The sequence below is a fragment of the Crassostrea angulata genome, chromosome 4, assembly GCF_025612915.1.
Source record: "Crassostrea angulata isolate pt1a10 chromosome 4, ASM2561291v2, whole genome shotgun sequence".
Taxonomy (NCBI): Eukaryota; Metazoa; Mollusca; class Bivalvia; order Ostreida; family Ostreidae; genus Magallana; species Magallana angulata.
The window spans coordinates 25,814,586-25,828,061 of NC_069114.1; the positions used below are offsets into that span (position 1 = coordinate 25,814,586).

Consider the following 13,476-nt stretch of genomic DNA (forward strand, 5'->3'; position numbering starts at 1 on the left):
TGTAGTATGAGTGTCCATTGCCAATTTTTTTTTAAAATGTGGAATTGTATTTGTGCAACAAACATGTCACATGCTTTGTTTGGATCAACTGATATTCAAATTTTGGCAAAGCATTAGAAATATTATAGAGAGCATTTCAAACATCAAAAATAGAAAATAAAAACAGTTTCCAATGAATTCAGGACCATGCCCCTTTAATAAAAGCATGAATGAACAGAACATTTTAATATGTATTCCTGTAAATATTTAGCAATCAAAATATTTGATGAATTATTTCCATTTGTTCATCTTTCACAGCACATGACATAACATTACACTTAAAAATCAGAGACGCCTGTTCTCCAACTAAATTAGAGACAAAACAAGAGAGCATTATGGGAAGCCTTAAACAGATTCCTGAGACAAATAAAAATGTACATCTTTGGCAAAAATTTTAGTGCTATTCATATGTATATATATTGTATCAATGTGCAGTTACTCTGTCTGTTTTCCCACTCAAGGGAAACTGTTAATGTCGCCAAAAATAAAATGTCTTCTGATTGGTTCTTATCTCACTGTTTGGGCCATGTGGAGGGGATTCAACATAAGTTTTAGAGCTGCTCCCTTCAGGTTGGCCCCTCGCAGGTTGGCTTCTTGGAGATCACAACCCGACATATCACAGTTCTGAAAAGAGTAAAAATCTTCTTCACAATAATAGAAAATGATGGCCATCTTTATTCCCTTATCCCTGTCTCTATATCAGCCCAATACTGTATACAGGGAAATATTCAGCCCCGTTTAATTTTCGCCCCTTTCGCCCTTGTTGTCAGCGGCGAATTTAAGACTGGGCAAATTCAAATGTTTCTAATTATCACTCTTTAAAGACAACTGCTTCTGGTAGAATTCAAGATATGGCGAAACTGTTTGCAACCGTAAAAGGGCGAAAATTAAAAGGGGCGAAAATAACCCTGTATACAGTACTCAAATTTTAATTAAGGTGCAAGGCCTGAGGGGTTGGAGGATTAAGGGCTAGCACATCTTGAATGTAAGATGCAAGATAAAATTCCAAAAGGATACATATATAACGATAAATATAAAATCAAGGTTTTTTTGCACCCTGAAATTATAATACCTGTCATGTTTAATGAATAAATATCATTTATATCAAACGAAAATCTACCTGAACAAGTGACATACCTCTAGATCCGCTCCTGCTAATACTGCTCCTCTTAGATCACAGTTCTGTAAGTTGGCATTTTTTAAAGTTGCCACTCGTAAATTTACCCCAGCCATGTGACTTCCTTCCAAATTAACGCTCTTCATCAGGGCACCTGTTCCATACATAATCAAGAGTTAAATAATTACCAGTACTTTACATATACTTAAGATTTTCTATATCATTAAACCGACGCTGTTAGATACCAGTTACTGATACTGTGACCCTTTTAACATGTTTACAGACAATTTTCTATATAACAGTACACATACTATGTAACCTGTAGCTGCAATAATGTAGCCCTCTCCCGATTTTTTTTTTTTTTTGGGGGGGGGAGAGGGCCCTCTCCAGTAAACATCAGATATAAAAAATTGGAGAGGGCTACATTATTGCAGCTATGTAACCTGGTATGCATCTATCAAGAATGCATCAAACCAAACTAGAAATTAAGTGTACATTAAGCATTAATGTATCACATTTGAGTTTCACTGTTTGCTCACGTAAAAGTTTTCTACAGTGATAATGATTATCCAAAAGGAATCCATAGAACAATTTGAACCCCCTCCATAATTTTAGCATACATTGTGGGACAAAACTGAACAGAAATTGTCCTTTTAATTTATATTAAAAAAAGATATTTATTCATCTCTGTGAGAGCTATCTCTCTTATCTGGGGGTTATCCACCTTAACAAAAACACAGTTCATTAATCACCCAGACAAGCCTGAAATGCCAAGAATATTTAGGAATTAACATATTTTAATCTTATGAATTCGTTTACCCTCCATATTAGCCCGACTGCCTGCAGGATCTTCAAAGTTACACCCCCGTAATGATGTTCCTTCCATGTTTGCACATAGCATTTTCACTCCAAGTAAATTGGCAGACTGCAAAGAAGAAAAATGCATTCAATGTTGATAAAAAGATTAAAAAATCTTCTTCATTTGCACATATCTTATCTCACTTTTCCTGTACCTATTTTTCATAAATTAACCTTATTTATATCACTATAGGCACTGGTTGGTTCTCTTTTTGGATATGTATTTTGTATAATTTTCCATTTGAATGAACATAACTGCATTTATCATTTAAACATTAATTCAGATTTCATATGATAATCCAATTCTCACAGAGGAAAGAAGAGTAAAAAAGTTTGGAATTTTTAAATAGTTTATTTAAATAAATAAAACATGAAAAATAATTCTACAAATTTAATTGCATACAATCAATATGCTATGATCTTGTAAATTCAGCCAAAAAAACCCTTCTTGATATACATGAACTTACATCTAAGACAGCATGGCAGAGGTCAGCTCTCTCGAAGTTGCAGTATGACAGGTTGGCTCCACTCAGGTTAGCATTCTTCAGGACAGCATACTTAAAGTTGATATACCTCAAGTCCAGCTTGGATAAGTTAGCATTGGTAAAATTCATGCCCTGGATAAGGTGAGATAAAATACCTTTTAGATTTTCTGAGGGTCTGATGACAAAAGAAGATTTTAGAAATTGTAAAAAGATTTTAGAAATTTTAAGAAATTGAGAACTTCCAGCATTATTGTTTTCTGGAATGCCAATAACAGGCATTAATTTCATGAGCTGGTTTTAAGTACATGCACTACTGAATTTTTTCTGCAGGGTTCTAAATTTTGTATATGCGGCTAACTTTTAATGCATCATCTCATATGCAAAAGGTTCACTGGCAAAACAATGTGATTGAGGGCATCTGGGGGTGAACACTGTACTGAGGGTGAACAGTGAACTAGGGGTGTACACTGTACTGAGGGTGAACACTGTACTAGGGTTGTTCACTGTACTAGGGTTGTACACTGTACTAGGGTTGTTCACTGTACTAGGGTTGTTCACTGTACTAGGGGTGTACAACATACTGAGGGTGAACACTGTACTAAGGGTGTACACTGTACTGAGGGTGAACACTGTACTAGGGTTGTTCACTGTATTAGGGGTGTACACTGTACTGAGGGTGAACACTGTATTAGGGGTGTACACTGTACTGAGGGTGAACACTGTACTAGGGTTGTTCACTGTACTAGGGTTGTTCACTGTACTAGGGTTGTTCACTGTACTAGGGTTGTACACTGTACTAGGGTTGTTCACTGTACTAGGGGTGTACAACATACTGAGGGTGAACACTGTACTAAGGGTGTACACTGTACTGAGGGTGAACACTGTACTAGGGTTGTTCACTGTATTAGGGGTGTACACTGTACTGAGGGTGAACACTGTATTAGGGGTGTACACTGTACTGAGGGTGAACACTGTACTAGGGTTGTTCACTGTACTAGGGTTGTTCACTGTACTAGGGTTGTTCACTGTACTAGGGGTGTACAACATAAAGAGGGTGTACACTGTACTAGGGTTGTTCACTGTACTAGGGGTGTACACTGTACTGAGGGTGAACACTGTACTAGGGTTGTTCACTGTACTAGGGGTGTACACTGTACTGAGGGTGAACACTGTACTAGGGGTGTTAATGTACTGAGGGTGAACACTGTACTAGGGGTGTACACTGTACTAGGGGTGTTCACTGTACTGAGGGTGAACATTATACTAGGGGTGTACAATGTACTGAGGGTGAACACTGTACTAGGGGTGTACAATATACTGAGGGTGAACACTGTACTAGGGGTGTACACTGTACTAGGGGTGTACAATGTACTGAGGGTGAACACTATACAAGGGGTGAACACTGTACTAGGGGTGTACAATATACTGAGGGTGAACACTGTACTAGGGGTGTACACTGTACTAAGGGTGTACAATGTACTGAGGGTGAACACTATACTTGGGGTGTACACTGTACTGAGGGTGAACACTGTACTAGGGGTGTATAATGTACTGAGGGTGAACACTGTGCTAGGGGTGTACGCTGTACTGAGGGTGAACACTGTACTAGGGGTGTAGCTGTACTGAGGGTGAACACTGAACTAGGGGTGTACACTGTACTAGGATTATTCACTGTACTAGGGGTGTACAATATACTGAGGGTGAACACTATACTAGGGGTGTACAATGTACTGAGGGTGAACACTGTACTAGGGGAGTACAATATACTGAGGGTGAACACTGTACTAGGGGTGTACAATGTACTGAGGGGGAACACTGTACTAGGGGTGTACAATATACTGAGGGTGAACACTATACTAGAGGTGTACAATGTACTGAGGGTGAACACTATACTAGGGGTGTACAATATACTGAGGGTGAACACTGTACTAGGGGTGTACAATGTACTGAGGGTGAACACAGTACTAGGGGTGTACAATATACTGAGGGTGAACACTATACTAGGGGTGTACAATATACTGAGGGTGAACACTATACTAGGGGTGTACAATGTACTGAGAGTGAACACTGTACTAGGGGTGTACAATGTACTGAGGGTGAACACAGTACTAGAGGTGTACAATATACTGAGGGTGAACACTATACTAGGGGTGTACAATATACTGAGGGTGAACACTGTACTAAGGGTGTACAATGTACTGAGGGTGAACACTGTACTACTTGTGTACAATATACTGAGGGTGAACACTATACTAGGGGTGTACAATATACTGAGGGTGAACACTATACTAGGGGTGTACAATGTACTGAGGGTGAACACTGTACTAGGGGTGTATGCTGTACTGAGAGTGAACACTGTACTAGGGGTGTACAATGTACTGAGGGTGAACACTGTACTAGGGGTGTACGCTGTACTGAGGGTGAGCACTGAATTAGGGGTGCACACTGTACTGAGGGTGAACACTGTACTAGGGTTGTTCACTGTACTAAGGATGTACATTGTACTAGGGGTGTACAAAGTACTGAGGGTGAACACTGTACTGAGGGTGAACACTGTACTGAGGGTGAACAATGTACTGAAGGTGAGCACTGTACTAGGGGTGTTCAATATACTGAGGGTGAATGCTGTACTAAGGGTGTACACTGTACTGAGGATGAACACTGTACTAGGGGTGTACAATGTACTGAAGGTGAACATTGTACTAGGGTTGTTCAATATACTGAGGGTGAATGCTGTTCTAGGGTTGTACACTGTACTTCCGGTGTACATTGTACTTCCGGTGTACATTGTACTTTGGGTGTACATTGTACTTTGGGTGTACATTGTACTGGGAGTGTACACTGTACTGTGGGTGTACACTGTACTTACCTGACAGCGTAGCTCCTTGTTGGTGGGAGTGGACAGGAGGCGGAGAACAAACTCTCTCCTGTTGATGGGTGTACTGTCATCTGGCACCTGATTTTTCTGGATTTAAATCAAATTTGACATATTAACAATTTTTGTTTTTGTTTTCAGAGATTGGGCATTAATTGGTTGTTTTTTGTATTTAAATATGGTGCCCATAATTCAGTATAAGTGTGAACTGATGATGATTATTAATGAATCCACAATAAACTATCTGCAAAATCAAATCATTAACAGATAAAAAATTAACAAGTAAAAAACTTTTGCTCAAATTTGCAAAAAAAAAAGCTGGCTGGGGGGCAAATTTGATCATTTTTTCAGTGACCTTGACCCTACACTTAAGCAGACCTCTGACCTCTCACTGTCAAAATATGGAGAATAAAGTTCAATATATGCATGACCCTTGATAAAGAAGGAAGAAAAAAAGGAATAAAAACAGCACAATTCTTTATCCAAGTCTTTGATCTTGGAGTGTAAAATCCTTTAGTCTGTCCCAAGATATTTTTGTCATATATTTTCTTAAATTATTCAATATTCATAAATACCTCTTGGTTCAGACAATGCTCATTCAATAGTAAGAAAAAACCCCAAGATTTCCCTTTTGAAACGCCCCCTATAGCTTGTCAGGTTTCAATATGTGGCTAAATATAAAAAGTCTATGGAGGGATTTTCCATTGCTACAGAAATGAAGGTACCCGGATGATAACGTTGAAAAATTGGGTGAGGTATTCAGAGTGACTTCTGATGGAGAAAAGATATCAACATTCCCCATTATAAATCTGTTTTTGTTCCTGTGAATTTTTACGAGAGAAAATGATAATGAATGAATGAAGTTATCTTGGAAATTTTCCCTTTCATCGATTTCAATTGCACTTCTTTCACAGGTATGTGTATTTTTATTAAAAATCATCCAAATGTGCCGCATAAATATCTTGGGACAGACTATTAATACTAATGAGAGAGACAGACCACAATCAGTGACCTTTATGCTAACATATATATGCTACTGATGTTTTGGATTTATATGATAATTTTACCTCAATTACTTCATCCAGAATTTCCATTAGTGAGGTCAAGCCAAAAAATTTAGCTTCCTCAAGGACTCCTGCAATGAAAAAAAAAAATCTGCATAATACTTGTAATTACTTGTATTCCTAAAAGCCCCAAAAATTCACTGTTACAGTAGCTACAGATATTTAAAAGTTAACTAAATGAATGCATGAGTCTAATCCTACTTTATTCTTTAAAGAAACGCAGTTGGTCGATTCCAATCTAATATTCTACTCAAAACAACCAAAACAGATTTTTGAAAAAATTCGTTGATTTGATAAGTAGAGGATGAATAAAGTAAATAAAAGCAGTGAACAAGTATGACATTACATGTACTACTACTACTGGTTCATACAATTAAAGTAAATCCACCCTCCTTTGACGTCATACATTTTACATAAACCATGAATTCATTAAAATTCTTGCAAGTAGATTTGTAATTTCTAAGTTATTATAGGTGCACATCAAAAACTCAAATCAGTGTTTACTTGGAGATATTTTATAAGCGTTTTTCATCCTTATATTCGATATAATTCAATAATGACAAAGGGAAATAACTCTTTCCTATTTTTCTCTAAGTGATATATCTAAATGCTATAATTTTTATAATGTAAACAATTTTTTCTTTTTTAAAAATAAATTTTAGTTTTCTGGCATAGTAAGCAATAAAATTTGAATATATAAACAAGTATCCATCCACTTTTATTTAATTTTTAAACAAGAAAAAGTGTGATTTTCAGATGATAATTTCAGCATTTGGTTTTTATTACCTTACATCTTAGATAGTATGGATACATATATATTTCATTTATTTTTTAATGAAATTCAAGTCCAATAAGTTAAAAAAAGTTAAATTTTTTAACTTTGAACCCATGATTTTATAGGTACGGAGTTACCTTAATTTGTCAATTTGTTTTATACCTAGGAAGTAGATTTACAGTAAAACTTGTTTAGTACGAACACGGATATTGCGAATTCACGGATATAGCGAAGTCATCTTGGATCCCCAGCTATGTAAATTTAATGAATTTCTTATACGGTTATAATGAATTACGGATATAACGAAGTCCCAGTGACTTCGTTATAACCAAGTTTTGCTGTATGTTTACACAAATAACATACTAATAAGAACCCTATTAATATTCTTCAGTGTAGCTTGTTCAGCCTTAAATGCTAGACATGTACATTGTAGTGTTACCTTCAGGGTTAATATCTTTATCTAGGACCAGCTGACCATGCCGGAGGTAGTTGAGGATTGGTTCAAAATATCTGGGACTTCTGTCAATCAAATAGGCTCCACTGCCATCAACACTGCTATACCATTCTATAAATTTAAAGTACAAACAATTGAAATATACCATAAAATTCTTATTAAACACTGGGAATAAATGTCTGCATAAAATTGAGACAAGTTCCTCTTGTGGACTTTAATATTTGTTTTTATTTTTCATAGCTGTATACTATCTGGAATCATTACAAAAGTTCATTGGTCACAATTTTATGTTTTTGTAATTTGAAACAAATCATTAGAATAGTGGAATTAAGTGCTCATGTAAAATAAGGATCTGCAATATATAAGATCAAAAGTTTCACAAAAGTGTAAGCAAATGAAAGCCTATTTTTTCATAAAAGCTAAGTCCTCTCCAAAATTTGTAAATTAGTAAACAAATAAACTTACGATCTTCATCACAGAACATCCTGGCCAGCATACTCTCTGGTTCTTGTTGAGTTAAAGTACTTCTGTGAAATAATATAAAAAGAATGACAACTTTATATCTAAAAATGATTTCATGGACTTCTGAATATGACACAAGTGTCTTTGAACAATACTTTAGAGATCTGAAATCTTGTACAATTCTAAAATTTTAATTATTCAATACTGAGTACAGATATTCAGCAGAAAAAACTAAATGGTAGCAACCTTTAAATACACATACATCATACTCAAAAATTTTCACACAGAATCAGATTTAATACCGGTAATAAAAAGAATGGGAAATATACAACTGTCAATAAATTTTCTCTAGTTATAATTTTTACATTCTGACCTTGTTGTGGTGAACATATGACCTCCAACATTCAGTGTCACCCACTCAGAACTACTGCAAGTGCATTTTGTGGTGGTGCCTTCAGTGGGGGTTCTAGAGTGCCTCTTACAATCGTTTCTGGGGCTGATGGAGGAAAACGATCTTGGACGAATCACAGCTGCTTGTGGCTTGGACGGACCTTAACGAATCAAAGGAATCTGAACATTACTGCACTGACTTCACACACATGCACTCTAAAATAAATATGCATATATAATATATTTCGCACATCTTTGATAAAGTTGTAGAATCCAAAAAAATTCTGCAATGAAATTCATTTGGTAGACAATAAAGATAAATCTTCTTCAAATAATTTTCTATGAAATTTGTATTTTTACTGGTCTGAACATATTTCATTAAAAATAACTAAAACGGTTATTAAATAAAAACAAATTCTTTCAACTTCCTACTCCCTTTCCTCAATTTTTACTGGTACATTTCAAAAATGACATTATTATTTACTGGGTGGCCTAAAAACAACTTCTGACATTGACTTCGTCAAATAAAAATATGTTGTTATTTAATGTTGTAAAATTTTGAAGCAAAATATTAAAAATACTTTTCAATTTATTCATTGCAAACTTACCCATAAAAGGTTTGCCATCTGAGACATAAAATACATCATCATCCCTAAACAAAACAAATTATGTTGATTAATTATGTAAAAAAAAAATAGCTGGGGGAAAAGTTGAAGACAGTTATAGTTCTTCCTTTATAATTCTAAAATGTAAATTGGCTTTACAAGAAAATGAATATTGGTAGATAGTAAATATTAAATTATAAAAGGTTGTAATTCACACCTGATGAAAACTACATTATCTACTAGTGCCCCTTGTGCAGTATACAATGCTTTTGCATTCAACTCCAACTTTAGGCTGCATTCTTCTAGTATTTCTTCAAATGTGTGTGTTGGTGACACAAGCAGTAACTGTTGAAAAATAAAAATAAGAATAAATCTTTTTATTAATAATTTCAATCTAAAAAAAAATAGCCAGTTGTAGGGTATAAAACCCATAGAGTTGATCCCAAACTTAACAAGAGGCCCATGGGCCACATCGCTCACCTGAACAGCAGTTCCTTGTAACATTACATTTCGTAGCATATGCTTTTTCTATTTTAAACATTGAACCCCTTTCTGGGGACCCAGTAATGGTCCGAGGTTTATGGTTGGCTTGAACAACATAAATAGTAACATAGGAATGAAAATGTGTAGCACTGCGGTGGGACCGCACGTACAAAACCTGAAAAACTGAACGTAGAAGAGTTCCACTTCAAGAGGAATAACTTTCAGACTGTACAGAACATTAAGAAAGATAACTCTTGGTTCCACTACATTAGAGTTTACACAATTTGAGGATCCTTGCATAGTAATCTCACAAACTGTAGCATTATAGTTCTCGAGAAGAACTTTTTAAAAACATTTTCAATATATCTTTCTATGTTAAACTTTGAACCCCTTTTGGGGCCACAGTATTAGTCCAGTGCTAAAGTTTTAATTATTTGGAATCTACATTATTTAAGGATGCTTGCATAGTTATCTCACAAGCTGAAGCATTATAGTTCCCTAGAAAAAGATTTTTCAACATTTTCCCTCTATATTTCTATGCTAAACTTTGAACACCTCTTGGGGCCCCATTATTAGATTGAGGTCACGGCTTTTATAATTTCGAATCTACACTATTTGAGGGTGCTTACGTAGTTATCTGACAAATTGATGCATTGTAGTTCTCGAAAAGAAGATTTTTAAACATTTTCCATATATACCGGTACTTCTACATTTAACTTTAAACCCATCTTGGGTCCCTAGTATTAGTCCAGGGGTCACTATTTTAAAACTGTCGAACCTTCATTATCCAAGGTTGTATGCATGATAGTAATCTCACAAATTGAAGCATTGTAGTTCTCGAGAAGAAGATTTTTTAACCTGTTACCTTTATATTTCTATAATAAACTTTGACCCCATCTTGGGGCCCCATTATTGGTCCGGGGGTCACGATTTTACGAATTAGGAATCTACATAAGCGAAGGATGCATGCATAGATATTCCACTAACTAAAACATTGTAGTTCTTGAGAAGAAAATTTTTAAACTTTTCCTTTGTTTTTTAAAATGTTTAAATTTTGAACCCCTCTTGGTGCCCATCAATTGTCCGGGAGTTACAATTTTTTGAATCTACATTATTTAAGGATGTACATGTATGCATAGTAATATCCCAAACAGTTGCACGATGGTTCTTGAGAAGATTTTAAAACATTTTCCTATATATGTTAAAATCTAAACCCCTCCTGGGGCCCCACTTTTGTTCGGGGGTCACGATTTTTACAATCTTCACTATATATACAACCTTTTGTGTATGTATTGTTATTTTTGGTGAAGTGGTTCTTGAGAAGAAAATTTTTAAACATTTTTCATATGTAGTTCTATGTTAAATTTTGATCCCCGCCTGGGGCCCCAGTTTTGGTCCGAGGGTCACGATTTTTACAATTTAGAATCTTCATTATACATACAAGCTTTTGTGTAAATATTGGCATTTCTGGTGCAGTGGTTCTTGAGAAGAAGATTTTTTAAACATTTTCCTATGTATTTCTATGTTAAACTTTGAACCCCGCCTGAGGCCCCAGTTTTGGTCCGATGGTCACGATTTTTACAATTTATAATCTTCACTATATATACAAGCTTTTGTGTAAATATTGGCATTTCTGGTGCAGTGGTTCTTGAGAAGAAGATTTTTTAAACATTTTCCTATGTATTTCTATGTTAAAATTTGAACCCCGCCTGGGGCCCCAGTTTTGGTCCGAGGGTCACGATTTTTACAATTTATAATCTTCACTTTGTATACAAGCTTTTGTGTAAATATTGGCATTTCTGGTGCAGTGGTTCTTGAGAAGAAGATTTTTTAAACATTTTCCTATGTATTTCTATGTTAAACTTTGAACCCCGCCTGGGGCCCCAGTTTTGGTCCGAGGGTCACGATTTTTACAATTTATAAGCTTCACTTTGTATACAAGCTTTTGTGTAAATATTGGCATTCCTGGTGCAGTGGTTCTTGAGAAGAAGATGTTTTAAACATTTTCCTATGTATTTCTATGTTAAAATTTGAACCCCGCCTGGGGCCCCAGTTTTGGTCCGAGGGTCACGATTTTTACAATTTATAATCTTCACTTTGTATACAAGCTTTTGTGTAAATATTGGCATTTCTGGTGCAGTGGTTCTTGAGAAGAAGATTTTTTAAACATTTTCCTATGTATTTCTATGTTAAACTTTGAACCCCGCCTGGGGCCCCAGTTTTGGTCCGAGGGTCACGATTTTTACAATTTATAATCTTCACTTTGTATACAAGCTTTTGTGTAAATATTGGCATTCCTGGTGCAGTGGTTCTTGAGAAGAAGATTTTTTAAACATTTTCCTATGTATTTTTATGTTAAACTTTGAACCCCGCCTGGGGCCCCAGTTTTGGTCCGAGGGTCACGATTTTTACAATTTAGAATCTTCACTTTGTATACAAGCTTTTGTGTAAATATTGGCATTTCTGGTGCAGTGGTTCTTGAGAAGAAGATTTTTTAAACATTTTCCTATGTATTTCTATGTTAAACTTTGAACCCCGCCTGGGGCCCCAGTTTTGGTCCGAGGGTCACGATTTTTACAATTTAGAATCTTCACTATATATACAAGCTTTTGTGTAAATATTGGCATTTCTGGTGCAGTGGTTCTTGAGAAGAAGATTTTTAAAGACATGCACCCTATACTCACTGTTTCGCAATTATCTCCCTTTTGAAAAGGGCTGTGCCCTTTATTTTAACAATTTATAATCCCCTTTCCATAAGGATGCTTTGTACCAAATTTTGTTAAATTTGGCCCAGTGGTTTTTGAGAAGAAGTTGAAAATGTGAAAAGTTTACAGACGGACGGACAGACGGACGGACGGACGGACGGACGGACGGACGACGGACAACGGGTGATCAGAAAAGCTCACTTGAACCTTCGGTTCAGGTGAGCTAAAAAAAAACCAAAACAATGTTATCTAAGCCACCATCTTCATGGGTAATGATATAACGAATTCTCACAGAAGCTAGTAAATTTTGGGTCTGATACTTTGTAATTTGAATATTAAATCTCCATCCCCAACCTCTAAATAAAGAAGGAGTCGGTAGACAATTTGGATGACTTGCTCATCTTGTAAGTGTTATTGCCTAATGATGGGTTTTCCCTTGATAGAATATTCTATTGTGAAAGTGGCAGTTGTCTGGTTTAACCTGGCTGAGCTTAGCCTGCAGGTCACGGTAAGATTATTCTTTCTACCGGTTTCCCCATACGTTCAAAGAAAAAAAAATTAAATGATTGGTACATGTGGTAGCTAAAAGAAAAATATAAGGCCTGTTCTTTTTCTTAAACTTTGGGATCAAACTGTAAAGAAACACAATTCTATCTACCGCAGATTTGCAAAGTGTGGATTGTTCAACTTATTGTACATTCTTATTAGCCAGTTTGCCAGGGACGTAGTGCTATATGTCTGAGTTTGCTAAACGAACAAGTTGATTTTTTCGCCCTAAAGTGCACAGAGGGCCGGTGAAATGGGATAAACATAAATCAAATAAACAGCAACAAACCATAGGATATTGTGAAACTTGATATGACCAGATAAAATGATACGATTTATTGTATACATTACACTGTTACAGTAAAAGCTGAACAAAAACATCAGTGAAAGGCGATGTACGATTTATCATTGCTTACCCTTCCTTCTGCTGGCGTGCCATTTTTAAATATTGTTATTCTCTTCATAACAGCCTGATTTCAAATGCTACATTGCAAAAGAACATAATCGAAATAGCCATTTAACTGCGGTAAAAATAGAGCAGTTGCATTTTATTCTATTTTTAGAAGCAGTCGCTTGTGCCGCGTCAAAAAGTTTTGATATATCGTACATAGAATATTT

At 35.8% G+C, this 13,476-nt stretch overlaps 1 protein-coding gene across 1 annotated transcript; it reads right to left on the reverse strand.

The window, feature by feature from the left end:
- Positions 1-166: 166 nt before the first annotated feature.
- LOC128181604 (BTB/POZ domain-containing protein KCTD9-like) lies at positions 167-13,438 on the reverse strand. Its single transcript, XM_052850072.1, has 12 exons — positions 13,275-13,438; positions 9,342-9,469; positions 9,128-9,171; positions 8,503-8,680; positions 8,133-8,194; positions 7,653-7,778; positions 6,442-6,509; positions 5,369-5,464; positions 2,482-2,631; positions 1,976-2,081; positions 1,177-1,310; positions 167-663 (listed from the first exon to the last, which is right to left on the reverse strand). Exons 1-12 carry the CDS (start codon positions 13,320-13,322, stop codon positions 547-549), a joined length of 1,257 nt encoding a protein of 418 aa, XP_052706032.1. The 5' UTR covers positions 13,323-13,438; the 3' UTR covers positions 167-546.
- Positions 13,439-13,476: the final 38 nt, after the last annotated feature.